Below are 27670 nucleotides of genomic sequence, written 5' to 3' on the forward strand. Positions count from 1 at the left end.
AAGAAATAGTTCCAAAAGAGGACCTGCCACAGAAGAGACAGCTTCCAACACCCACTATGTATCTTTGCACAGTTTGTCATTTCTACAGAAACTGAATACCAAACTCTAACTTCTGTTGCTTTTGGTGTGCCAGCCTGTGTTTCCTTTAAAATCACTTCACCTAGGAAATAATTTTATCTAGTGATTCAAGTTGCCTTGCAAGGGAAGTAAGTTCCAAGCTACTGTGAAAGAAATCCGGTACAGGCTTTTGCTAGAGGTTTTAAACCCTATTAGCATGTATCAGAGGGCTAAATAGGTGAGCATCTTACGGGAGTTCGGCAGGGGCATCAACAGCCTCTTTACTCCTGATTAAGGGGCAGATTTATCTGAATCCTAGTAGATTTTCTGTTCCTGCCTCCCCAGTATATCCTTTCCTTGTGTTTTCACTGGAGTAAGTGGTTCTAAATTCCAACACATACCCATATTTTCCTTTTGTTTTGCTCCTTTTGCACCAGTGCTGCCTCAGAGTGTTAGCATGCTGTAGCATCTAAGCTATTTCCATCCTCTCTTGCCCTGATCATCTCCCTCCCTCGCTACGAGGATATAGGAGATTTGCTCCTAGTTAACTGAGTGCAATTCTTGGCCAAATCCACTGTGTCCAGAATGCACTGTGGTACAAATCCACTCCAGAAAGGGCTCCCTCCTACCACTCAGCGACTCCTGTAAAAGATGCAGCATGTAGTGAAATTTCCTTGCCTTTGATGAGCATCTGAGGATGAGGCAACACAAAATTGTCATCTGAAGTGAGTAATGAGCAATAAGTGAGGGAATTAGAAAAGAGGCTTTTTGTCAAGCCAGTGGATTTCTATCAGCCTGTTCCTGGTTTTTATGCTGAAGGTGTGTTTGGAAATGCTGCTCAGCAGACCTGGCCAGAAGTGAGCTCATTTCTTGAGGTGACCTTGTTTCATGCTGCAGAACACCAGGAGTTAATCCCTCCAAAATCGGAATATAAATAGGAAATTCCCATTAAACTGAGCTGAGGAGCTGCACAGGGAACTTGTAAAAAAAAGAAAAAGAAATTTCAAGATTGAACAGCTTTAACTGTACCTTCCTAAAAATTCCTTCCTTAGGTTTAATAATGTTTAAAACTTCCATTGTTATCCTCTAATCCTAATTCATATGAAGGAGGGGTAAGCTGAAAACACTAAAAAACCCCATAGGATTGCTCATACCAATACAGTAATGATCAACCCTCTGGAAAGCATCCCAGCCAATCAAGTGAAAATAACTTTACAGCCCAAGGTCAAGGAGACACTTGATGAAAAAGATCTATGGAGGCGATGGCAGGATGCAGGGCTGAAAACTGGGAATGCGCCCTGGAGGGCTGTGCCGCCTGTGGGTTTTCCATGGGGAGAGCTGGAAGCTGCTTCAGGTAAAGTTTTCTGGGTCCCGTTTACCTGGGTTCAAATCAGAGGAGAGTTTGACCTCGGGAAGCTGCAAGCAGCTAATCGAGGAGGCAGCGGCGGGGGGACAAAGTCCAGATTCCTTCCAACAAGTCTAATCTCTGGCAAGTGTCCGCGCACAAGCCGTTTCCTTCTCCAGTTCTGCTGCGGGCCGTGCTGCAGGAGGACACAGCCCCAGGTCCCCGCCGGGGCTGCAGCCTCTGTGCCTCGGGAGGGAAGGGAGAGGCAGGTGTGGGAAAGAGAGAGGAGAAGAGGATTGAGGAGAGGAGCGCGGCCGGCCCAGGCGCCGGGCGGGAGGCGGGGGCTGGCACCGGGGAGAAGCGCAGACCTGGAGCGGCGAGAAGGAGGGGGAGCGGGCTGAGGGCTGCGCCCCACCCGCCTGCGCTTGCCTCCTCCTGGATTTAAGGGTGCGAGAGAAACACAGGGACATGTTCCCCGCCCTTATTTCTCTCCTCTCTTTTCCCCCTTTCCGAAGAGAATAATCAAGGAGAAGAGATGGGGAGAGAAAGGGAAAAGTGAAATTCTAAGATGCTGCTGGGAACTTTGATCCCTTCCCCTGCATCCCTTTGCCTGCACAGAAATGGAAGAGGTATCCCACTCCCTCTGGTGCGGAGCGGCTAGTGCCCTGCTCCCAGGGAAACCCAGCTGCAGAGCCCGGGGAGGAGGCAGCAGCTGAGCCCGGCAGCTGAACGGCAATGTGATGCTTGAAGAAGCTTCTGCCCACTTTGCGCAGGAGGGATGGAGATCCCAAAAGTACTCAGGCTCCTCATAGAGCTCTCCAGTCTGTTATCCTGTTTCAGATGTGTGGAGGTAAGAAATGTTATTCTTCTATCTGCTTGTGCAAAGTCACATGGCTTTTTTAATATCCTCACTGTAAGTGGATCTTATTACTTGAATATGTTTTCCAAAGCACCTAGGCAGCTGTGGTCTCTGGGAAGAGCTGGGGGCTTGGCGAGGGATTTATTTCATCGTGCATATGAAATGCAGAAAAGAAAACAAATCGGGGAAGCAGGATGCACAAGGGCTTGCAGATGCTTTGGCTCAGGTTTCCTGTGTTTCTCAGGCGCTGCAGTGACCCTGGCAGGAGAGATCCGTTGTTTCTGTTCTTTGAGGATGGACTGATTACCCCCTGTTGCTGTTAGGAACAGATGATTTATAGCCACAGGCATGTGGGGCAGTGACTGCAGCACTTAGTGTCTGCACTAAGATTTGGTCAATCTTAGCTAAGATGGTCAGCGCTGGGGTGTTTTGGAAGTTGCTACGTGAACTGGCAGCAACTAATCTTTCATTAGAAGGGAAGCATATTACTTGGACTGCAATTCTTTTATTTATGGTCCACCTCCAAGAGCAGGTTCAGGCTTTCATGTACAGCCTGTTATTAGTCCAACCCATCCCTCTGTTGCCTGCAGGCTTACATGTGTGTGCAGGTGCACATTAAATGCTAGGAGTCAGGGGACCTGGACTGTGGCTCAGTCACCTGTTTGGTGCTGACACAAAACTGTGGCTTAGCTCACTCTCCTTTCTTTGCAAATAGCTTTGAGATCCTCAGATAAGTCCTTTGGCATTGTTACTTCACAGACCATTATGTGGGATTTCAACAGCCTGATACATGCAGATGGATTTTTGGCTGAAGAGCATTTGTCAGTTAAATGCTGTTTTATCCATGCACCCCTTGTGCATATGCACCTGAGATCCGATCTACTGTTTCTGAGCCATGTCAGGAATTCATGTTCGATATGTAGTGTCACATTCTGACTTCTGGAGGGTGATGGTGGAGCTTGGCCGTGGTTGCCAACACCTGCTGGACCATATTCGTAAGCTTGTTTTAAAAAGAAAGATGTCTGCCACGAGTAGGTGTCATTCTTGTCAGGTATCTATGGGAACTATCTCTACTTATTCTAGAGGTGGGTTTGATTTAATTCCAGATTTTACTCTTCCCCTTTTCCAGGGAAAGGTGGAGCTGAGAGAAGCAAAATGACTGCATTTTGAAGAAAACCAGAACCATTTCCAATAGCTAGTATTCTTTATATGCACAACTCTGCTCTGTGAATAACAAGTCCTTGTTCATGTAGAAGTATTACAAGTGTTCATTTAGAAGTATTTAGAAATTAATTAAACTACAAGGAGTTAACAGAAGCATGTACAGTTTCTTCTTTTCACTCTGCTCTGTGAAGATCTTGCACCTGCCTGAACACCATGTAATGGTGTTGAGTGGAGATCCCTATCTCTCAGCCAGCAATCCAGTTACAACCACCAAAAACACTGCCTATAAGAGGAAATACAGTTTTGGGGGCTGGGCAGGATGCTGGATTTCTGAAGAATTTGTTTCATGTTTTTTGTTCTTAGCTATTTAACCCCATTTGGATAATAATACCATAGGCCATATCATATTCTCATGTATTAAAAGCAAAATCCCTAAAAAGCCTTGTTGTATTTCTTCTTTAGGTGTTTCCCGCTTTGTACACTTATTACTGTTTTAACAGGGATCCATGGGTGCATCATCCCATCACACAGATACATCTCTGTTTGCTGCTGTGGCCATAGATGACTTGCCCTAGAAATGGGGAGAGAATGAGTGGTTATTCATTTTTTTCCTTACTGGTAACAATGATTTTCTTCTAGCTTTTCTTTCCATAGGCATCTCACTCAGGCTTCCCAATTCTACCGGAAAAGAACAAGCAAAGCCCTGCAATGTAGTGCTTAGGTCAAGGGTAAATCTCTGCAGGCCAGAAATTATTCATTTTGCTGTTAGTGGGCAGAGCTGTGATTGGGTTTGAAAAGGAGCAATGGGGAGAGCGGGGAAGAGGCTGGTTACTAGGGCGTGTTTGCCTAAAGCAGCAGAAGGCTGAGCTGCTTTTAGGACATGCCCATGTTTATTTCATCGGATAATCATCTTTCTGCTTTTGCTCTGTTTCTTTTCCCAGGCTTTCCTGGGATCCCAGCCCAACCAAAACCATTTGCAGAGTGCAGGTAAGAACAAGAAGTTATTAATTCAGTCATCGGGCAGCTTCTTTCCTGCAGTGGTGATCTGAGACCATAGGTACGATGAACCGCTGCTATCTGGCATTCTTCCTTTCTTTCCATCACTACTTCAATCTTTTCTCCTGCCTCAATGTTTGTTTATCTCCTTCCCCAAAATGGCCAGACCACTTTGTTTTCTTCATGTCTACTACTCTTGCAGCTCCCTACTCCTTCCACATGTTCTTTTCCTTTAATTTCTTTCTTTGCCTCAGTCTTTTTTGCATGCTCACCCTTCCTGCACTCTAATAACTACTGAAATCTCAGACACCCCTTCTGAGGGTGCCAGGTGATGCAAAGTGCACAGTGTGTTTTCCAGGCACTTACCTGTAACTGCTTCTCATTTTTGTCCCCTGCAGTTAACCTTCAGTTGTCACTCACCCCCTCTGGGCTTGGCAAATGGCAAAATTTCTTTGTACCCTTGATGTTTGCCCTATGTGTCTTTATGGCAGAAAGGTGTTCTGAAAGTGTTGGCTTCTTTTTGTTTATTCAATACAGTGAATAGAGCTGTAACTGTTATCCCTTTCTGCATCTGCTCTTCCAATGTTATGGACTCTAAAAAGCCCACCCTCACACAGAATCTGGTTCTGGTTTCCTTCCTTCTTATTTCAGGGTCATGAATTGAGAGTTTTCTTCTTTTGTTAAAAACAATAATAAATTAATTGTTGGGTTTTCTTTCCATGAGATACTTCACATGGGCACTGGCCTGGAACACTGGCACCTGCACTTCCCCCAGATAGGGTCCCTACTTATGTATTGTCCAAGTTCGGATAAGCCAGGGTATATGCTAATGTGTATAGGGAACATACATACAGTGAACTACAATACCATTTCCCACCTTCCTTTGTAGAAGGAACTTGTAGTTTCATTCCTTTGTAGAATGAAATTACAGCTAATTTTAAACTCTCCTCAGTTTCAATCAATTTAAACAGGCAACTAATCTTCTAAAGTGCCTAGGATCACATTTAAGAGCATCTTATTCAGGTGCCAAAGCAGCTGGGGAAGAAAGTGGAATGTGTGCCAGGCTCAAGGACTGCTCCAGGGCAAGTGAATACATGTATTGAAATAAATGGTAATGGGAACTGGTTCACATTGTCCATGTTTGGGCCAGAGTTAAGACATTTCAAAGGTCTGTCTGGGCAGTTCATGACTTTAAGATCAACTTGTGGTTTAGACAGTGCGTATTATAGAATCATAGAATGGTTTGGGTTGGAAACGACCTCAAGATCATCTAGTTCCAACCCCCCTACCAGGGGCAGGGACTCCTCACACTAGACCATGTTGCCCAAGGCTCTGTCCAACCTGGCCTTGAACACTGCCAGGGATGGAGCGTTTACCACTTCTTTGGGCAACCTGTTCCAGTGCCTCACCACCCTCATAAACATTCCTTGAACAGCTTCCTTGAAGAATGATAGAATTGAAATCAAGCAAGTAGCAATCAGGACTGCAGACGTGGGAGGTGTTTCAGGAGATCACCTGGTATCTCCCACATTGAGCTGTGGTGCATGATGCCTTAAGTGATGCTAACAGGTCCCTTCCTGTGCCCAGCATCCAGTGTGTGTGGTGTCGGACCTCTTGGGTATTACAATGGCTCACTGGCGGTCACTGAGACCGGAGCAGAGTGCCTCAACTGGGCAGAGTTCCCCGATTATGTTCAGCAGTACCCAGACCGTGGCTTGGGGGACCACAACCACTGCAGGAACCCGGATGGGGGAACTACACCCTGGTGCTTCTACCGGCTTGTATCAGGGGCCATCGGCTGGGCTAACTGCGACTGTAACCAAGGTAAGGGCTGCTGCGTGCCTCTGCCAGTGCCTGGCAGCACTGTCTTGGGGGCTCAGGGCAGAGATGTGTGCTGCACAGACTTGCAAACAGCAGGTGGGACACCCTGCGAAAGAAGCACAGTACAGTAACTGTCCCGAATTGTCGAAATGATTAGGACTAGAGGCTAGCCTGCGTGGGAGAAGAACGTCTGTATATAGTAGGGGGTGGATTTAAGCTGCTATAGCCATAATGCCTTGTATAGATGCTTTTATTCCCATACAAGGAGAACTTTCTTTTTTTTTTTTTACTGTTAACTTATGCCACTTTGAAACAGTTTAAGTTATGTGGAAAACAACCCACTCCTGCTTCTTGAGTGCCCGTATCAGAGCTCTCCTCATGTAAGTGTAGCTGTTCAAATATAATAAGGAAAAATCTTCTGTGGCTAGGTTGGTGAATCTGTGGCAAGGTAGGTTATAGGCTTGCTTTGAAACTCCTTGCATTGCTGACGCAAGGATTGCTGCTTGCTTGGAGGCAGGCAAGAAAGCTGAGCTCTCTCAGTTCACTGACTCCAGCACGACGTTCTTGAAAATGTTTTGTTTGTCCTCCTGCTTTCTGACCTTCCTTGGTTTTCCTACATTTTGCAGAACAGATGAAGTGCAAGTTTAATAAATGAAATTAATGTCTTCCCCCTTGCCAGTGGAAGTGCTTTCAAAGATTGCTTCATTAAAGTGAGGGGTACAAGTGTAGTTGTGCTGTGTGCCTGCATGAGGTACGACAGATGGAAGGTATATCCTTTTTCCAATACATAACTGAACAAAGAGATGTGCTTTCTAAACCATGGTAGATATTTGTGGTGCAGTGAGAATTGAAAGGGCATTTACATTGTCACTTGCTTTACTTAGATAATTTAAAGAGGATTCATCTGCTGTTATTGAGCATCTAGCTGTAGCAAGAGTGACTGTCATAGGTGGTCGATGGTAAATAAATCAGTGGAGTGCCAAAAGGAATTAGAAAGCCTACCATTTCCTTACACCTTTTCCAAGGTAGCATGTAAAATCATCCCCATTTCACAGAAGGAGAATTCAGGAGCTGTGGCAGAAGCAAGTTTCCTGCAATGTTACCACGGCTTTGAAAAGAACATAGCACCAGCCATCCTGCCAAGCAGCTATTGCAGGACCTAGGAAGGTGCTTTCAAAACAGCAAAACAGGGATGAGAGAAGTCAAGTGCAGTTCAGCTCAGCTACGTGCAAGTACAAGACTTGCTGGTCTGAAACCTCCATCACAAGATAGCTTTTCTTTTTATTTCCCCCAACTCTTTTGGAAGGTGCTGTGCGGTTGGCTGAAGATAGTAGTGTGGAGCTGTACTTCAATGGACTCTGGGGCACCATCTGTGCTGACTACTGGACTGACTGGGATGCCAGTGTTGTCTGCAGGCAACTAGGTCTCAGGTGGGAACCGCAGTGTGGTTGCGAAAGTTACATGCTCACGTAGCCTTTGAAAGAATAGCCTCTGTGGTTACAGTCCCCTAGCATAGCGTGTTGGCTGGGGGAGAGGAGTTGGTTTTGTGAGCTCATTTCCCACTTACCAGGGTCCTTTCATACTGTTTCTTTTCTGTGGCTATGCTCACCCAATCAGCATTTGCAAGATTTCTTTAAAGCAGTAGTTTCTGCTCCACACTGCGATGAGTGAGGTGTGAGATCACATCCTCTTTTTAGTATTACTAGCTGGAGCTTACTGTAGTGATCTAATAGGAATTTTGAGAGTGTGAACCATCTTTGGGAATCTGGGATTTGGACCTTCCAAATAGCAAGGAGATAAGGTCCACAGAGAAGGAAGAAGGTGATTCAGATGTTTGGATGTTTGAATCTGTTGATGGGTTTGTTCATCACTCTCAAGTGAGGGGGCCATTTCTGACCAGACCAACTCTTCTGCCTTAAGTAGGAAAACAAAATGGGTTAAGTGGTGGGAAGTGCTTTGTGCTTGTTTGTGCTTTCCCATTAGACCGTAAATGGCCTCCCCTTTACGCACTCCCAATCAACTGGGCTCACTGGGATGTGAAATGGCACAACTGGACTGCAGAGTCACAAGAACTGAGGGGAACTGGTAAGTCGAGCAGTGCTATGACATTCCACCGCTCTCTTGCATTCTCTGTACCAGTGAGATTGGCTCAGCTGGGAAGAAGAGTCACCCTGGACTGTGGCCTGTTCCCCTGCACCTGCAGTCAGCAAACTGCCATGGGGATGAGAAAGCCCTGCTGCAGTGTGGCTATCGGGAAGCTGCGTCAGGAGTTTGTAAGCAGGGGAGTGCCATGGCAACCTGTGTCCCTCCAGAAGGTAAATCTCCAGGGGAGGTTCACTCCCTGTTTCTTGCATCAGTGTTGCTGATAAAATGTAAAATGTAAGGTTGTGAAGCTATGGAGAGCAAATCATTGGAGCCTGTTCTTCTTTCACCTGCTATACAGGTGGTTATCTTCCTTCCAGGGGAAAATTATCCATCCTTTCCCAATCCCAAACACTCAGAATGGGCATACTTCTACAGTCACTGAAAGATGGCTGCTGCTTATGACCACATCCCCTTTTCATCAAACCAGGATTTTGTCTGCAGCCAGTTGAAGAGCCATCCCTGGAGCAGCAGTAGCCCCTGCTGTGGGCTGCAATCACTGAGGCTTCTGTAGGGTCTAGAGGGGAGGATGTGGTAGGGTCGGACTAGAGCATCCCAAGAGCTCCTCTGGCTGGTGAATGGTTCTAGACCCTGAACTACTGCGCTGGATATGTTTTGTCTCTGTCTTGTTCTGTTGTACTCTCTTTCCCTTTCTTGAAGCACAGGTGTAGGTGCCCCGCTGCGTTTAGTTGGGGGAAAGGAGAGCTTTGAAGGACGAGTGGAGGTTTACCATGATGGCAAGTGGGGTACCATTTGTGACGACCAGTGGGATGACCGGGATGCTGAAGTAGTCTGTAGGCAGCTGGGACTCAGGTAATTTCCCCGCTATATGTCATGGAGTGGTCCTAGAAGTAGGCAGAATGAAGAGCATCTCCCTCCACTATAGTACCAGTCCTTTCTATGGGAGGCATACAGAAACTCTGGGAAAGATAATTCAGGACTGATCACCCTATATAATGGCACCTCATACTCGTGTGTGCCATTCAGTGCTTAACACGAGAATCATTGTATACTGGGCATTCTTGAAAATCACATCAGTACAGAGTTGTTTAAAATAGACAATTCAAGTTTGAGATCCCTCAAAGTTTGGGAGTTCTGCCTATTGCTGAGATTGAAGCCTCGTTGTCAGGTTTCAATCAGAACTCACCAGGTGTCTGAACTGTTCGTGTTGCAGGCACGTTTTTGTTGTGTGTTGGAAGGTCTCATTACAAAACTTACAGTAACATATTTCAATTAGCAGCTGGCAACACCACTGTCAGAAAAACAGATCAGCTATGAGAGGACACTGACCTAGTGTAGGAGAGTCACTGTGCAAGGCAGAATCTGAGGGCACAAGGCTGTGACCTTCCTTACTGAGCGTATGTGTTTATATATGAGCATATAATGTTTGCAGTGGGAACCCGAAAGCCTTGTCATGGGCTCACTATGGGCAGGGATCTGGCCCAATCCTGCTGGATGAAGTGGAATGCTCAGGCAATGAACTCTCACTTGACCAGTGCAAGAAGAGTGACTGGGGACAGCAAAACTGTGACCACATTGAAGATGCTGGGGTGTCCTGTGACCCTTTCACAGGTACAGATCTACAGCTCTATACCTGTCAGATTCGGCCAGCCTTACCCCCGTGTTGCATGGCTTGCTCAGTAGATAACCCCCCTGCTTCAGGATCCTGCAGGGATTCTGCGTATGGCTCCACAAGGGCTGCTGGCTGTGGAGGCAGAGAGCAAGCAGCAGGTGGGAATGGGTCAGAGACAGGCTTGGTGGTGTTCCCATGACTTTCCAGCAAGGAAAGGCTGAGGTGAATCCTCCCTGACAAGTGGGCGTGCTGGGGAGCAATGAATGTTTGTTTTTTGCATGCCCACAGGTATCTGTGTCTCTGGTTTCTTTCACTCATGGGCTGTACAGAGACTTCAGCGGTGGGGCACAGGCTGTACCTTTTCTGAGCACTGACCTTTCCTTCTCTCACCCCTTGCAGAGGGCACCGTCAGGCTGGCTGGTGGCCGCAGCCCCAGTGAAGGCAGGGTAGAAGTTTATTACAATGGAGACTGGGGCACGGTGTGCGATGATGGCTGGACAGACCTCAGTGCCCAGGTAGTCTGCAGGCAGCTGGGCTTCAGGTAGGACTGAGAGTGTGTGTAGTGCCTGTGCTTCCTCATTTCAAGGATTAGATTCCATCACCCATCACTGGGATAGGTTGGACCTTAATCCTTCAATGCTATCTTTGTTAGAAGGTTTATTACCCATTATGCAGCTTTCTTCAGGAAAGATCAATAGGTATCCACATCCTTTCCAAAGGAAAAAAATAAAACTTTATTATCTCCTGCCTCAGCCTGCTTCGAAGCAGATAACAGGCTTGATACTGGCTTTATAAACCCCTCACCAAAGTCAGAAAGTTCTCTTAACACTTCTTAAATTTGCAGGTATATGAAGCTCAGCATTGCCACCCCCTCTGCTCTGCCAGTAAACAGTATCACCCAACTGTTCTGTCAGCTAAACACATCACCTGCTTCAGTACCTGAATGCATCAGAGCAAAAAAAGAGTAGTATTAGGGATTTTTGTAATGCTTTTCTTTTAGCCCATTGCTGAACTGTCTGTCACCCCTCCAGGTGCGAGCTTGAGGAAGATTTAAGGTCAGGATACTGTAGTCTTGGAGCCAGTGTTTTGTGGATTGTTTAAATCTGATTAAAAGTGTTTTGTGGATTTTTTAAATCTGATTATAAAATTTCAGCTTTATAGACTGAAAAAAGACTAAATTCTGCCTTTTGAGTTCAGCTGCATACTGTGTTTGTCATCTCTCACAGTGCCTAAAATTTCAATTCCAGGTAGCTGCTTCCTATAAAAAGAAGTAGAATTAGTTAAATGTTGATATTTCTGATGCCTCCTCTGCTAGCCCCTCCCCAAACGGATGCATCTGGTGTTAAGTCCGCAAAACAGCCTCTGTGGTATAGCTGGCCCTCTGTGCTACTGTGCCTTTGACCAGACACTAGAAAATGGGCTGGTCTGAGCAGGCCTTCCTGAAAACTGAAGCTGGTGAAATGTGCAAGCTTATTGGTTACCATCCTGTGTGTCACTGAGTGGTTTAGGTCAGGAAGCCGCAGATATCACAGCTGAGCTCTGTAGGGGAATTTCCCTTTGGGCCTAAGCTTGTGTTTAATCCCCTCTGTGGGATTAATGAGTTTTAATGAATCTGATGTTATGTTTCCTTCCTCTAGTGGTCCTGCTACCCTGGCCTCTGAAGGGGACTATGCTGCTGGCCAAGGCTTTATCTTACTGGACGATGTGGCTTGTGTGGGGACAGAGCTGTCCCTCCTGGACTGTCCCCACAGCAACTGGGGGCAGCATGACTGCTCACATGCTGAGGATGTGGGAGTCCGCTGTTCCCCGGAGAGCAACACAGTCATGGATGGCACCCTGGGTAACTCGCCTTGCTTCTTGCCCTGGGCGGTGGGGAAGTGTCACCTGCTGGCCTGTTCCTTGGGAAGCTCTGGCAGATGTGGGAGTTTTCGCTGTGCCGTTTCAGTGAGGGGGCTGCTTTTTGAGGAGGACTCCAAGGAATGAGCCCTGGCTGTCTTGAGGCAGAGTTGTGGCTCCACCAGCCCTACGGCCAGCCCTGCACAGAAACTGAAACTGGAGAGAATTGTGTTGGCAGTCTCCAAAACGAACCTGAGGGCCTCGGAGATGGTGGTTGCCTTAGTGTGCCATTGCTCACTGATGAGATGCCTCAGCCCCATGTCTGTGGGAACACGGGACCCCTTTAACTAGACCCTTTAGGAAGCTGGTGAAGTTATGTTAGTGTCACACCTTGCCAAGACAAGAAGACTTCAGATGTGAGGGGCTGTTGTGTGGAAATTTGCACTCTTTTGTGTGGATGGCACACTTTAATTAAAATTGTGAATATATTTCGATTAGCATGATTTCCTCATTTATATATGGCCTCATACTCTCCCCCTTCCCTAACACAGGAGACTTTCGAGTTTGTCAGACATTTGTTACTGATATAGATAGTATCCAACATTTTTGGTTTTCCTGGATGTAGAACTCTTCTCTTGCTTAGAATAATGTAATAGTTATATAATTTAATGGATTTCTTTCCCAGGCATGTTTAAGCTTGCCCACTCTTGGCTAAGAAGTAAATAACTTTCCTTTTGTTCTTCTCCTTTTTACTCAGCTTTCAGTATATGATCCGCTAATGATTTCCAGTATGTATTAAATTAATACGTTTGCAGTCTTCTGATTCAGTGCAGGGCTGAAATGTCTTCATATAGAAACATGCCTCTTTCTTTTGTTTTTTTCTTTTTTCCTTTTTTTTTAAGCTCACTGATACCTGGGATTCACCCTTTCCTATAGAACCCAAGTTCTGGGCACCTCATACTCTCGGGTGGTTTTGCTTGCAGCGACCCATGTGTTTTCTTCTGCAGGGCCTCTTGTGCGGCTCATGGATGGAGAAAGCACCAAGGAGGGACGAGTTGAGGTATTCCTGAATGGGCAGTGGGGCAGCGTCTGTGATGATGGCTGGACAGACAGAGATGCTGCAGTGGTTTGCAGGCAGCTGGGATTCAGGTAAGAGCTCTGGTACATGCATCATACAGATAGAAACAACTCTCAGGGGGATCACTTCTTTCTGGACCAGTTTCTGGGGGCTCTCTTTCCTAGTTTTGGCATACCCACATATGCTTGAGGGAGTAGGGTCATATTCTCACTGTATACTGTCTGTGTGTAGAGTGACATATAGATGTTATTTCTCTTAAAATGTGCTGGTGCACCAGGTTCACCTGCCTCCTGCCTACTGCAGACTAGCCACCCTCTCTCCAATTGCAGTGGTACAGCAAAAGCCAGGGCAATGGCTTATTTTGGCGAAGGCCATGGGCCCATCCATCTGGACAACATAGAATGCAGAGGCACGGAGCACACCCTGGGGCAATGTGTGAGGCCTGACACCGGGATTCACAGCTGCTGGCACAGTGAGGATGCTGGTGTGATCTGTGACTATGTGGAAGAGAAGGTCCAAGGTATCAGGAGAACAGGTGACATGCCCATTTCTTCTGTGCAGAAATCTGGAGCTCCAGCTGTAGGATCTCTGAATGCTTTTATGCTTTTTACCTGTACTTCTTCCCTTGGCTGAAAATTAAGCATGTCCTGCCCTACACTTCCTACTTTATCCTTGTTTTTGCTGTCTCTTAGAAGCATAAGGTGCTGCATACTAGTCTGAGGAGCTCCACCCATGTCAGGCCTTTGAGCCTGCAGAACTGCCCCACGGCCAAGTCACCATACCATTGCTTAGAGCAAAGGGTAACCATGAGCAAACTTTGGGGTTTATGGTACAGAGGAAATAGCTGTAGAGGTCCCATTCCTTGCATAAGACTACAGGTACTGCAGGTAAGCACCTCCACCAAAACTGAGAAAACCTATGGGATCAAATCTTCTACAAATTCCATATGCACAACACAACAGAGTCAACTACAGTGAGGATTAATGCCCTTGGGAAAGGTCAATGGTGTTTGGCTCTGTGACAGCAATTGTTGATACTTAAGCTGAAGGAACCTACCCAACGGCTCTAACTTTGCTGTGCAGGTCCAGAGTCTGGTGTGTGCGGGACGCGCTTGCTTCACCGTCGCAAGAAAAGGATCATAGGTGGAAACAAGTCCCTCAGGTACTACCTGTAATTGCTGGGAAAGCCAGAACTGGTTCCAGCTTTCCTGCAGGCTCTGGAAATAGCCTGGCAAATGCTGGATACAGTAACACATTTTCACTGGTGCTTTTTGAACTTGATTTGAACCAGTGGGTCTGCCTAGGGAAGAATGCACACCAGCTGAGCCCGGGTGGGGCAGAGCGGATGGGAAAAGAGGAAACCAGCTCCCCTGTGTGTGACACCTATGATTTCTCTGTTTCTTCTTCAGAGGCAGTTGGCCATGGCAGGCCTCACTGCGGTTGAAGGGTTTTCATCGAGATACTCGTCTGCTGTGCGGAGCAACCCTGATCAGCAGCTGCTGGGCAGTGACTGCAGCCCACTGCTTCAAAAGGTGTGTTTGTGAGTGGGGAGCCCTGAGGGATACCCAGTGATGCACAAGATAACCTCATACAAGGTTATCTTTCCAGCCCAGTGGAACCACATGAGCAAAGTTTCTAAACCAAGACCTTTGAGTTACGATGTGTGGGATCTTGAAGCACTTAAGGAGATGACTCAATATAGGCTTGCTTTATCCTTCACTGCTTACACCTGCCCTCTTAACTTTGAGGCTTTACAACTTAAAGGGATCCAGCATTTTGCCATTCTTTGGTGCTTTAAGGAACTGTGAACAGATGAGATCAGAAGCCTGTTGCAAGTATTGTAGCCCTTTCTATAGGGAAAAAAAGTCCTGTGCATGGTAGACAGTGATTTGGGACACCCATTGACTGCAACAGCTGGCATTACCACATCTACTAAAGACATCCCACAGCCTGCAGCTGGCAGTGTTTTATCAGTTTGTGAGGAGGTGGATCAGTCTCACAGCAACAAAGACTTGCATGAGTCTGTTTCCTTCTCAGCAGGAGTATCAAGATCTTGAGTCTCTTTTTCTCCAGGTTTGGTGTTGATGTGCGGCGCTACCTGCTGCGGGTGGGTGATTACCACACAGGTGTGAAGGATGAGTTTGAGAGGGAGCTGCCCGTGGAGCGGATTGTCCTCCACAGGAACTACTGGGCTGGCAGCAATGATAATGACATTGCCCTGGTCCGGATGCGGGGCAGAGAGGGGCACTGTCTCTCCTTCAATCGCCATGTTCTGCCTGTCTGCCTGCCTGACAGGAAAGAGAAGTCTGACATCAACAGGCAAGCCTGCATCATCTCTGGCTGGGGAGACACAGGTGAGTGAGGTGGCTTCGATGGGCAAGAAAGGTGGCAGAGTCTGGGTTCAGAAGCATACATGGACCATTAATTTACATCTGCACAACTCAAGGCCGTGTTCTTACTGCTCCTATTTGTCTGTGCTAGTGCATGGTGTTAAGGAGTGGGGAGGTGAGGTGATTTTTATGCCATTGTGTTTTCTTCTGATTTTAAGGCTTCTTGAGCCTGCCCAAGGTGGAAGTTTTAGTTGCCACAGCATCCCTCTGAAACGGTGGGAGACAGCAATAATGCCATCTGGCCACAGCCTCTCTTTCTTCCCCTTTCTACACACATTTGCCCACAGCAGACCCCTTAGGCAGCAGCCTGTACAGAGCTGGTGTACAAAGCCTACGGAGGCCCCCAAGTTTCCATCACCTCCTGCCTTCCTCGTGATACTGTCGTAGTGAAATGAAGTTCCACCGTAGAAGTGAAATGGATCTCTCTTAGACTACCTTGCTCTGTCTTCCTGGATATTGCTGCAGGGACAGCTGGGCTCTGAAGCTGGCTTCTGCACTAGGTTCGAGACAGCCTATACCTCTTGTAGCACATTGCTATGGAGTTTCGTAGGTAGAAGGAGCAGGGAATCTTCTAGGAAGTATTCATTATTAAATACTTCACTCTCTCAAGGCAATTTTTGAAAATGCTGGGCTTGGTGGAGTCCTCACATGGATGCATTTAACAGCTTTAAACTCTAAACAAAGCTTTATAACCAGCTGTCCAGTCTCCCCTCATTTGAGGATCGGAGATGCAATGCAAGGGTTGGAGCAAGGAGGCCTTTCTGGGGCTGCTGTGATGGGAGCAAAGCCATGTGTTCAGAAAGACTTGCTGCCAAGAGGCAAATAGCCCCAGGAGCTTGTCTGTTGACTTTGGACTTACCCATCCTTCCCAGCTGTTTCCCTAGCTGTTACCCTATATGTTCAACTGCAAGTACACATTTGCCTCTGGAGTCAGTTGCACAAGGTGCACATGTCACTTTGAGCTGTCTGTGGAGGATCAAGGAGTGTTTTAGCCTTACAACTCCTTAAGCTGTACTGGGGCTTAATGGCCAGAATCCCTCCCACACACCAATCCCGCTTTCCCAATGAGAGGAACAGTTACCTACTACCTTGTGAGCTTACCATAAAGCTTGAGCACAGAAAGGTTGTGCTCTAATATAGCACGTGAAACTTAGGTCCTGAGCAAGACTGGGGTAATAAAGAGATTTGAGCAAATGGAGACAAATCTGGCCAGAGATAAAGTGAGCTCTCTTTGAATAATATTTGTGTGCTTCTTCCAAAACATCTGAAGATGGAAACATCTTCCAAAACTTCTCTGAGGATTGAGCACTTAACAAATATTACTGCATTTATTCTCTTGAGAAAACACTGCTCTTGTTTTACAGAGGAGGAAATGGAGGCTCAAAGAAGTGAAATAAATTGAACAAGGTTCAAGTTACTTGTCACAACCAGGAGTAAGACTCATCCTTTGATCTAACCTTTTTCTCAAACCTCTTCCCCCTTTCTTTGATCTTACAGCTCTTTTTTGTGGTCTGGCTTGGCAGCACTGTTTTTTCTGAAGTTCTGATTGTTCAGAGATGCTGAGCTTGGCCTATTACTGTGCCATAGTCTTGACACGAAATGTACGAGTGTCTGGTTTTGTGTGGAGCACCGTTGCTCTAGGTCGCTGCTGTTGTCTGTACGTGAATTGGTCTGAATGGTCTGTTCTGCTCTGTTCCAGGGAAGTCCTACTCAAGAACGCTGCTGCAGGGGGTGGTGCCTCTTCTCCCACGGGAAGACTGTGAGGCCCGCTACGGGCACAAGTTCACGAACCGCATGATTTGTGCTGGGAACCTCTCTGAAGACAAACGGGTGGACAGCTGCCAAGGTGACAGCGGAGGGCCACTCATGTGCCAGAGGTCAAACGGGCGCTGGGTCATTGTGGGGATCACCTCCTGGGGTTATGGCTGTGGTCGGAAGGATTCCCCCGGTGTGTACACAAAGGTCAGCAAATATGTACCCTGGATCAAGAAAGTGACCAAGCTAAAATGAAAATGTCTGAGCTCTAGGAACTTCAACGTATGGCCCTTTTGCCCCACAGCAGCTGTGGCTCCGGGCCTGTGACTGGTGGAGATTGGACGCTGGGAAAAGACTTTCATGTAGAACTGAGAGAAAAACAGTTATGGCTGATTCCTCAAAGTCTTTGGTTTCACTTTAGTCTGTGATCTCTGAGCAGAGAAAGTAGGTGCTCACTGGTAAGAGTAAGTCTATGTTGCTCTGACTACCTGAGTACTATAATGCAATCACACTTGTTGCCCTGGCACGCAGAAATGGTCTAAGTGGAGAGATACCTGCATCTGTAAACCTATTGCTGGTTTTGTATGTTTGCGCAGTTGAAAAACGCTGCAAGGAGAGGTGAGATGCTTGGAAGATGGCACCAGGCTCTGGCATAGCTGAAATCTTTGGATTTTCTTTTCATAACAGCTCTCTTCAATTCCAAGAATCAGAGATTCAACCTGAGCTGAGGAATAGGCCAACAGTTGGGTTTTTTCCTTCCCTGTTATGTCTCAAGGGTGACTTTTCTCTTCTGAATAGTAGATCTGCTCCCCTGTGATCCCTTTAAAGTGTGTTTCCCTGCTAAAAGATGCTTATTCCTGCCGTAATCCTCTATCACACATTTCCAGCTGCCAGATGCTATGGTTTTATTGCCACTTTCTCAGTATAGTGGTTCTTTTGAGTTCATTAGGTTTAGTTGGTTTTTGGTTTGGTTTGATTTTTTTTCTTAAAGCAGCATCTCATAGAATCAGTTGTTGGTGTGAGAGTAAATCTTCATGTTTTAAGAGGCAATAGCTTTCTTGCCCTTGTGTTTACTGCAAAGAACTTAAAAATGTGACCTCAAAAGACTGAATAGACATGTTATTTTTCTTTAAATCCAAATGTAATGTTTATATCAAACATTCAGGTGTTGAATCACTGTTTAACAGTACTGCGGGGGCTTTCTCTTGATACTTTATTCACCACAGTTATTAGCTGCCCTTTATTTGTGATGTTAGTCTTTAATAGCTCTGTGCTCACGGTTCTCCCATGAAATACAGAAATACTCTGGGGGTACAGATGCGCCTCAAGCAAGTTACTCGCTCCTTGTGTAAAACACTAAGTGTGCTGCAAAGCAGCTTCCCGCTTTCCCGAAGTGTATCTTATTCTTGCAGCCTCTGGGCTATGCTTCCTCTCTTCTCTTCTCCCTTTTCATTCCTCTCAGTGGGGGTAAACCGGCTTAACCCGAGGCTATGCAAACACTGCCATCAAGCTGTAGTTCTCAGCCTGGGCAGAAACAATCCTGAGAGAAAGCAGGCGTTCTTGAATACTTCGATTTCTTCCTTCCCTCCCATCCAAACAAATGAGCTGAGTTTCCTCTTAGGCCTTAAGCACTTTTGTAAGTTAATTTATTATTCTCGAGTGGGTAGAAAATATAAAACTAGGCAGAAATGGCATTAACAGTTGCGCAGTGCATAGCGTCTTCTTGCTGTGTATAGACCAGAGAAGACAGGCCTGCTCAGGAGCAAGGGCAGTAATCTTTGATGTATAACCAAGGACTCGAACACAGAGTAGAAATACAGGATGGGACACGCAGAACTTGTCACGATGTGCATGTTTTGAGTTCTCTCATGCGCTGTAGAGTAGGCGATGACTGGGTCAGGCACTGGCCTGCTGCCTGGAAGGTCAGCACCCAACGCACCTCAGTGTTCGGTACCTAGGTATTACCAAGGCAAGAATAGAAGGCAGAGCACAGCCTGTGGATTAGCAAAGTCATGCTACAGGACGTGTGGTGACAAAGTCCTAGAAATCACTTTGGATTCAATAAGCAGTGATTGCCTAAAGCTTTCATTTGTCTTCTCCAAGACAGCTTTATGTAAAGGTGCTGACCTGGCTAGGTGGCTGATTTTTGTGTGCAAAAGCTAAAGTAAACAGTTCCATTTACTCCTTCCAGGGATTATAGGATAATTGGGTTACCAATGTTGCAATGGAATGTTTGAAGATCCTGCTTGGAAACTTTCTTTTAGAAAAGAATTCTAGGAATCTTCAAAACATGCAATGCCAGAATCCCTGCAAACTGGCCTTTGGCACAGATCAGATCTGTGTGTGCTGCTTCTCGAAGGGCTGGAAGTCTGCAGTGCAGCTTGTGCTGATAACCCTATTTGAAGTGCCAGGCTTGATCCTTTGGCAGCGCTGTGCTTGGCTCCACACTGGCTGTGTTGTCCTACAGCTGCTGGCAGAGTCCCTAAGGCACAAGCTGCAGACTGCTCCTTATCTCCCAGGAATTAAAATTACAGGAGGGCTGAGGGCAGTTATGTCACAGACCTCTGGTCTTGCAAAGGGTTAAATGCCAAGTTCCACACTGGCAGTAACAGTACTTCTCTGGGAACCATGGAGTGATTTGGCTTTTACCTTCAGCCTCCCCAGGCCAGCATGCTACAGCAGCTCAAGTGGAGTTTCTGTGCCCTGGGTACTGTCACATCTCTAATTTAACCTGGTTTGATCTTTCAGTTTATACCCATAACTCCAACAGGCACAGAAGCACCTGAAGGACTGAAAATATGAGGTTATTTCCCTAAGCCTACTTAGCTGGTTGCCATTCAGGAATTGGAATAAATTACCATGTAATCACAAGTGAGATGCAAGCTTGGCATTGTGTTCTGAAATTCCCATGTTGTAGTTCAAGATATTTCTTTCTCCTAGATCTTGTCACCATGAAAGCTGTGACAATCCTTGTAATCAATATCCTGCAAGTCCTGCATGAGCCAGAAAGAGGGAAGGAAGTATCCAGTCTCTACATTTACACATTACTGGTACTGTAGGCAAGCCTGCCAATACTCTTGTCAATTGTCCCAACCTGTTTCAGAGCACTACTATTGCTCTTTAGGGTTTAAACTGGGACTGTGGCCCAAACCAAACTCACATACTTTGCCACCAAGGCTTATTGGAACTGCCTGGATAAGTGGCACCCAACCATCCTAGGACTGTATTTTTTACCTAATGTTGGCCAGCAGCAGATGTTTAAGGTATTGTACGTGTCAGTTTGTACTGAACAAGTTTTAACAGCCTTTCCTTTTGGGGAATTTTGTTCTTGGCCCATTTAAATTAATTACTTGCATTGCTACTATCATCATTAAAAAGAGAAGTGCAAGTACTTAGTCCTCCAGGTGTTACACAAACACTATGCACTATCCTGTTGTGATTATCTTTTGTCTAAAGCATGAGAGTTTATATCCTTAACTTAAAAAAAATATATTTAATGTAGCCAACCTTCATCTTCCATAAAAATGTTTAATCCCGTATTTAATCCAACTAAGCTCTCAGCCTCAGTATTTTCTGGCAATGAGAACCAATATAATTTTACTCTCCATAGCACATAATTTCTTTTTATGGTTCCTGAATTAATTGCCTTTTGTTTTCATTGAATTCCATCTGTCCTTGCGTTCTCAGCTATGAGAGGAAATAAGAGGCCTGGTTTTATATTCTCTGTTGTCCATCACACTAGAGATAATCCATGTTTTAAAATTGTGGCTTCTCTGTCTCTCTTCAACCCAAACTAACATGATGACTGTCTCTCCATGTCTTCTCTTTCTGCTGTATCTTTTAAGCTTTGGTGACCAGAACTGAACGCAGTTTGCCAGGGGAGGCTGTGCCATCTGCTGATTATTTTCAGTATTATTTTCTATACTAAGTAATGCTGTAAGTGATTTCAGTGCTGTATGTTTATTATGTATGTATGCTGTAGCTATCTTTAAACTTGCTAGTGTGGTTTTGGGGGCAACCTAGCTGCAATGGGATGAAAACCTGCCAAGGTGAATTCCCCCTTGTGTCTCGAGCAGGTGCTGAGCTCAGAGCAATTGCTGTGGGTATGTCTGGGGAGCGTAATGCAGCTGTGGGCAAGGAGCAGGTGAACTCAGAGCTTTGCCTTGGCTGACATACCTGTAGGGCTGATACAGTCTGTCTTCACAGCATTAGTCCGTTGGATAAGGTTAATGCACATACACTATTTCCAGGAGCTGAGAGCTCAGTCACTGCTACTGTTGGTTGTGCTGTGCCGCACGGATGCTGTGAGACAATTTCCTACAGCACTGTGGCACACACTAGTTACGTGAAAAAGAGAATGTCACTATGACTGGCTGGGAGCATTGGCAGGATTAGAAACATGGCTATGGTAAGGATGTAAGGAGCAGCTATTAGTGCTCCAGGTATCCTTCTTTGAGGGAATACCCAGACCTGGTGTCTTCCTGACCTGCAGTGCCTGCACTGCTACTCTTAGCAGCCCTGTCTTGACTCCAGTCCAGGCTTTGGCCAGCTGGAGCTGGATTAAAGGTTTATCCCTTTCCCATAGCTGAACACTGTTCTGATGATTTATATGAATTATGGTCTATGCTGTAATTAATCAGGCAGCTGTTTATTAACTTGGACAGAGTGTCGATTACCCTTGTACGCAGAGAATAACAGATCAGTTTCTCAAAGGTATTAGTGGAGGCATTGGTGAGGTGTAGGGAACATGGATATTTGCAATCTCAGACGTAGGAGAGGTGGGCCTGCCTTTTGCCCGTCTTCTTTTCTCTCTGAAGTCAATATCCTGAAGTCCTTCCACCCCAAAAAAGCTGCAGTGATCCATCAACCACTTCAAGACAGATTTTTATGTGTATATTCAGCAACCAGATGAAAGCTTCTGAGACATGAACTGCACTGTGGTATTTAACACCATCTTGACAGACTCACTGGGAGTTGCTTGCAGCTGAAGGGAACAGAATGGCCTCAGGTGGTAACCAGCTTGGGACCACTTCTTGTGGAACGAGGCACTGTGACCCAGACCAGTGCACATCTCTTGGCCTGTATGTTTACTTGTCCAGAAAAGTATTTAATTTCCTATATCAAGAAAAAAACTCACTTGTGTAGTATTCCACTCAGTCCTATTAAAATCCCTTTCTATTAACCAGGGGCTGAGTAACTCTGACATCAGTCAAGTGCCAAAACTTTCATGTCCCCTGGATCAACACCAATGGCTCACAAGGTATGCTAATAAATAGATTATACTGTGACTGTGTGAGGCTCTGTCTTATTTTTCATCAAGGGCAGGTTTGGAGATTTTTTTCAGCACCGAATTAAGCTAATTAAATTTCTGTATTAATGTTATTTTTAGAGCAGATTTAACATGCTAAAGCATGTTACAAAGTCAGCACCATCTTAGCTACTGTTACAATGAAGTGCAACAGTTCTTCAAGTGCCCTTTGAAAAATGTTTTTTTGCCATTTGGAACAGGTAAGGGGTCAGGTCAACTCCCTGCACTTAAAACTTAACAGGATTTAATACATGAGCTTTATAACGTGTTCTTATAGGTAATCTTTCTATACTACCTGCGAACAAACTTGTTCAGCATGATTTAGTCTCCTTTCAGTCTAGGAGTCATGTGTCACCACTCTGAGAATCAAAGCCAGCCTCGGAAAAGTGAAAGTGGGAGGAGGGAAATGCAGTTTGAATGAGCCACTGATGCACGAACACTGTTCTACTATCCACCGCCGCTCCCCACTGCTGAAATCTGCAGTGCTGTACAAAAAGTCCGTTTTGAAATATAGTCCAGCTCCTTGCAAGGTCACTGCTGCTGCGCTGACTTTCCCAAGTCATTAGAGTTTCGCTGAGGATTGGTGTAGCCGATGCCTGCAGACTGCAAGGGTTATAGTGGATACCTTTTTGTATGTACTGAGTGCAGCCTGCTGTTTGTAACTGACATGCACTCACTGAAGAAAGACCTGCTTGTGGTTAACACCTCCCTTGCTTCACGTCTGCCTTTAGGGTTTTCTACTCCTACCTACATTTCTTCTCTTGCTTGTACAAAGCTGAGAAGCAGGGTGCAGGCATTTTAGACGGCCCTTCACGTGTCAGCAGGCACTGTTTCACCAAGTCAGTTCTGCAACGCTGTTCTGGAGTCACTGCCTGGGGAAGAAACAAAGTCGAGACTGTGGTCAAGATTACAAGTCTGTCAAGTCTTCTGTTTTGTATTAAAGCACTTGATTGCTGCCTTCATGTGGTGAAAAGGCTTGGGAGGAGTGTATGGCATGAGCTTACTCATTTCACACTGCCAGCTGTAGGACAGCTGGCTTTGGATTTTGAAAATGAAATACGAATCAGGAGGAAACTGGGCTTCATGCAGTTTTCTAACTCATATAGGTACCGTATTTATTGGGAGAGAGGAAGGCAGGCGTTTGGGGTATGGCCCAACGGCATTAAAAAAAAAATCTTACTTGGCCACAACTTCCTCTTTCTAATGGAGGAAGACAGTATATTGCTCAGACAGCCTTGGGTTGCTGGGCTAGGTGCTGTGCCGCTCTAAACTGGCATGTCTAGAGGTACCTAGCATTGGCAGGACACTTCTATGAAACTGTGTTTATATGTGAAAGCTAAAAGAGGAAGTAGTACCAGCAAACTGGACCTTTAAGGACGTTGATGATCCAGCTGGAGTAATTTAAGTTTAGAAAAACCCTTGGATTTAAGATGTGCCGATGGAGGACAGGAGCAGGACAGACAAATTCAAATTGGTGAAAACACAGTGCACTGCTTGATCTCTCCCTCCTTGCTTTTCAAATCCCACACACTCTGCCAGAAATAAAAGTCACCTTTGTCTCCACAGGTTTTCAAAACCAGCGTGCCTCTTGAAAGGAAGAAACAACTGCTCTGGATCAGCTTTACCAAGCTGTACTGTTCTGATGTCAGCTAAGCAAAAGGCCTTATTTCTCCAATATGTTTAAATCTGTGCTGGCCTTCATACAGACATCAGAGCAGCTGTGCCTCAAATGGCTGAGCTGGAAATAGGCGTAACGCAGTGCTGGGCTCATGTTCAGTTGCTGCCCAACAGAAGAAACAAACGGGCAGGAACTAATATTGTAGCAAATGAATCTTGCTGGGAAGTGTTTGCTGAGCATGTTGAGATTCCCAGCCCCTGCCAGCCCTGGGGCTCAGCAGCCAGCAGCAGGTACCTGTCAAAGGTTTCCATGAGAAGAGGTGGCTTGCTGTCATGTTTGCCTGATGTGCTAGCCTGGACAGTGGGCCCTCCTCACAGTGAAGGTAGGGAGCAGGGTGAGATTTACTATGGCAATGTAACTGGGCAACTGACGGAAACCACTTTGAAAGTCTGTACTTCTCTGTTACCTTCTTCTCAAAAGCAGAACAAACCCCCTTCAAACAAGAACAACAACAAAAACCTCTTCTTTGCAATTTAACTAATCTGCTCTGCTTAAAACTGAGCTGTATACAAAGAAGAAAATGCACTTCTAAAGGTTAGTTCCTTCTTTACTCTTTTCCCCCTCCCTGCTTGCATGTACAGGCTTGCTGGAGATAGAGTAGGATTACAACCTCTGATCATGGGATGGAGACCTGTTTAAGAGGGACAAGTGTACTACAGACTACTGAACACTCTGTGGTTTTTTTAGAACCAGTAACCAAACACCCTGGAGGAAAGCTCCTTTGCTTCACGTTTACCATGTCATTATCTCTAGCAAGACTAAGGAGATTCTGTGATTCAGCACAGCTACACCAAGTATCAACAGAAACCCTTTTATCTATCTCCCCAAATATCTCAATCACAGCTAGGTTGATTAAGACTTGAGAAACCTTTATTGTCCTACAAGGCTTGTCTTCACAGTTACACAGGTTTAACAATTTGTTTAAACTGCTGCAACTTTGTTGTTGACACTTAGGGGTGATGCACTGTTTGAATTGGATGCCTCTGTTCAAATAGGCTGGAGTGTCCACACATAAGAAACCTGAAGAAATAAGCAAAGAGCTTGCCACTACTCACTAAATTCCTACTGCTATTATATTTAACCATCCTGAATAAATATAGGTTGCTAAATTCAGTGCTAAATACTATAATAGAATTACATAAATCTACTTTTCTTCCCCCAAGAAGATGTGGGAAATTACCTTGGGAAGTGCATTAAAGTTTTGGATGGTGAGCTTTACAGGACTTTGTCACAGTATTTTGCTGAAAATGAAGATCTGCCTTAAAATGCTAATAGCCTTTGAGTCAGCTCACAAAACAAACAGCTGCCAATACCCGCTAAGGGCTGGTCACCTACCTAGAGAGGAGAGCTGAAAATAGAAACAGCTGATTTAGTCTGGGAATCCATAAGTCTCCTAAAGGAGAAGGATCCTGTTCAAAAAGCTTGCCTCTCAAATACATCAGGGATATAAGATCTGCAGGTAAAATAGAATGAGACAAAAACTCTTTATCTATGAGCATCCAGATAATCTTAAGGATCAACTGATTTCTTTTTCAGAACACCCTGCAATAGGTCCTACTTGCTCAAGTAAGTAGGTCTAGTAAAATGAAGGAAAAACATTTTCTCCCTTGCATCTTTTAGAAACAGAGAAGTGACTGAGAGGAGTTATCTATCTCTGTATCCAGCAGCCCAGGTAATTTTCAATCATCGTGACATTCATAATATTTTTGTTAGTGTCTCCTCTTTCTTACACAAAAGAGGGCAGTTAAACATATGCAACTTGGAACGTGCCCATGAGCACAGAACTTGTCAAGGTGCGTTTTCTTACATGGAACACTGTCCTGTGGTTGTAGCAACCACTCTTTTTGTAAAAGAGAACCTTATGCTGAATTGACAATTGAACCCTCTCATTGAATTCTGACAGGAGATAGCATTAACTGGATTTTTAAAATAAAAAACCTCATATCCCTAACTCCAAAGTTAGATTATTTTTCTGAGAAAAGGCTCTGCAGAATACATAGACTTTTTATTATCCATATATTATTGTTCAGTGTCATTCTTGCACTTCAGAATCACCTTTTCTTAGCAATCTATTATTCCTGTATTTAAGTGCTAATGTATCTAATCTTTGTATTTTGAAAGACTTCAGTGCCAAGAGGCAGCTATAATGCAGATTTTGCTATGGCCAGTTTCATCTGAAGGAGCAGAAGCTTTGTGAGAGCAGAGCAAGGTACCTCTGAGTTTGCTGGATTACTTCAGTTAGTCAAGATCTGCTAAGATACATTGCAAGATCATGTATGTTGGTATTGACATGAATGAACGGACTTCCTATGTCTCTCTAACAGTGATCCTTTACTTACCAACTGACTGTACCCTCAACAGCAACTGTGATTATCATTTTGGGTTTCTAAAACTGTAGATTGATAGAGAAGGAATGTCACATGTAGAAACATTTCTTGATTTTTTTTTTTTTGGGGGGGGGGGGGGAAGACTGAAAATAAGCCAAGGTACCTACGTTTTGCTCAATGCCTGCATCAGAAGATGCTTCTCATGGTATTCAGCAAGCTTTCATGTATGTTCCAATATCTGGAGGGGGCCTACAAGGGTGTTGCAGAAGGGCTCTTCATTAGGGACTGTAGCGATAGGACAAGGGGGAATGGGTTTCAACTTAAGCAGGCGAAGTTCAGGTCAGATATTAGGAAGAAGTTCTTTGCTGTGAGGGTGGTGAGGCACTGGAACAGGTTGCCCAAAGAAGTGGAAAAACGCTCCATCCCTGGCAGTGTTCTAGGCCAGGTTGGACAGGGCCTTGGGTGACAAGGTCTAGTGTGAGGAGTCCCTGCCCATGGCAGGGGGGTTGGAACTAGATGATCTTGAGGTCCTTTCCAACCCTAACTGTTCTATGATTCTATATAACATTGCCAGTTAGGGTAACACAGTCTCTAGACAAACTGAGTTATCAATTGCTAAGTTTCTGTAAATGGGGTATCTGACCTGCTCTTTAGACAAAGGAGAGAGATATTATTGCTTTCACAATCTTTTCACCTTAGCTGAGGAAATACCCAAATCTGATATAAATTGAGAAAAAGAGGACTTGCAGCATAACAGTTGTTTTCTTTCCGCTCTGAGAAACGAAGAACATCTCTTTCCCTTTCCTTTTAGCCTGATGCTACTCCTTTAATTTCTCTGTGAACTTGCAGTACATATTAGAGCCTGCCAGACTGTCAGCTTTGGTAATGGCAGAAGAAAGAACAAAGTGTGAAAAAAACCCCCAAATTCTCCTGCAGGTTACTGTGAAAGAAAGAGGGAAATATACTTGTAACCTGTGAAATACAAGATGCCAGACTAAATATGCTCAGTTTTCCTTGCAGGCTATATTATCTATAAATGGTATCTTATGCTTTCTGAAGAGTAGCAGTTATGATCACAGATGAAGTCTTAGCCTCATCATTGTTGTCTCCTGCTTTTTAAAAATAATTTTAACAACTGTTGCAAAGCGTTCCCTTACCAACTCCATTTTCCACGTATGTATGTATGTACCTGCCACTTACCTCACAAACAGTGAATTCACTTTTGAGTAAGGCTTTAATATCAGGCAGATGTTCATACTCTATAAGATTCCAAAGAGAGAACCTTGGACATCGTAATTTCAAAGTCTCGTGTGGGAAGGATTAGTCAAAGATTGGAAACCTC

General features: G+C 45.2%; 1 protein-coding gene across 3 annotated transcripts; it reads left to right on the plus strand.

Annotated features, from left to right (window-relative positions):
* The first annotated feature begins 540 nt into the window (after positions 1 to 540).
* On the plus strand, positions 541 to 22303 carry LOC115608753 (neurotrypsin-like). Of its 3 annotated transcripts, none has more exons than XM_030488072.1 (16): positions 541 to 782; positions 1918 to 2252; positions 4367 to 4412; positions 6009 to 6245; positions 7549 to 7672; positions 8382 to 8557; positions 9050 to 9197; positions 9778 to 9956; positions 10357 to 10498; positions 11595 to 11797; positions 12801 to 12942; positions 13201 to 13406; positions 13954 to 14032; positions 14280 to 14402; positions 14944 to 15224; positions 16960 to 22303. In XM_030488072.1, exons 2-16 carry the CDS (start codon positions 2181 to 2183, stop codon positions 17268 to 17270), a joined length of 2469 nt encoding a protein of 822 aa, XP_030343932.1. In that variant the 5' UTR covers positions 541 to 782; positions 1918 to 2180; the 3' UTR covers positions 17271 to 22303. The 3 variants fall into 3 exon arrangements, with proteins under 3 accessions (XP_030343932.1, XP_030343934.1, XP_030343933.1); XM_030488074.1 differs by lacking the exon at positions 541 to 782 and adding an exon at positions 1148 to 1411; XM_030488073.1 differs by lacking the exon at positions 541 to 782 and having other exon boundaries at positions 1848 to 2252.
* The last annotated feature ends 5367 nt before the right edge of the window (positions 22304 to 27670 follow it).

The sequence above is a fragment of the Strigops habroptila genome, chromosome 5 (assembly GCF_004027225.2).
Source record: "Strigops habroptila isolate Jane chromosome 5, bStrHab1.2.pri, whole genome shotgun sequence".
Lineage (NCBI taxonomy): Eukaryota > Metazoa > Chordata > Aves > Psittaciformes > Psittacidae > Strigops > Strigops habroptila.

What these genes read in the sequence shown, in the direction of transcription:
- LOC115608753 (XM_030488072.1), top strand. Translation starts at nt 2,181, where the DNA reads ATGGAGATCCCAAAAGTACTCAGGCTCCTCATAGAGCTCTCCAGTCTG. An exon ending in AGTCATGGATGGCACCCTGG is followed by an intron (nt 11,798 to 12,800) that starts GTAACTCGCCTT and finishes TTTCTTCTGCAG; the next exon opens with GGCCTCTTGTGCGGCTCATG. An exon ending in TGCAGGCAGCTGGGATTCAG is followed by an intron (nt 12,943 to 13,200) that starts GTAAGAGCTCTG and finishes CTCCAATTGCAG; the next exon opens with TGGTACAGCAAAAGCCAGGG.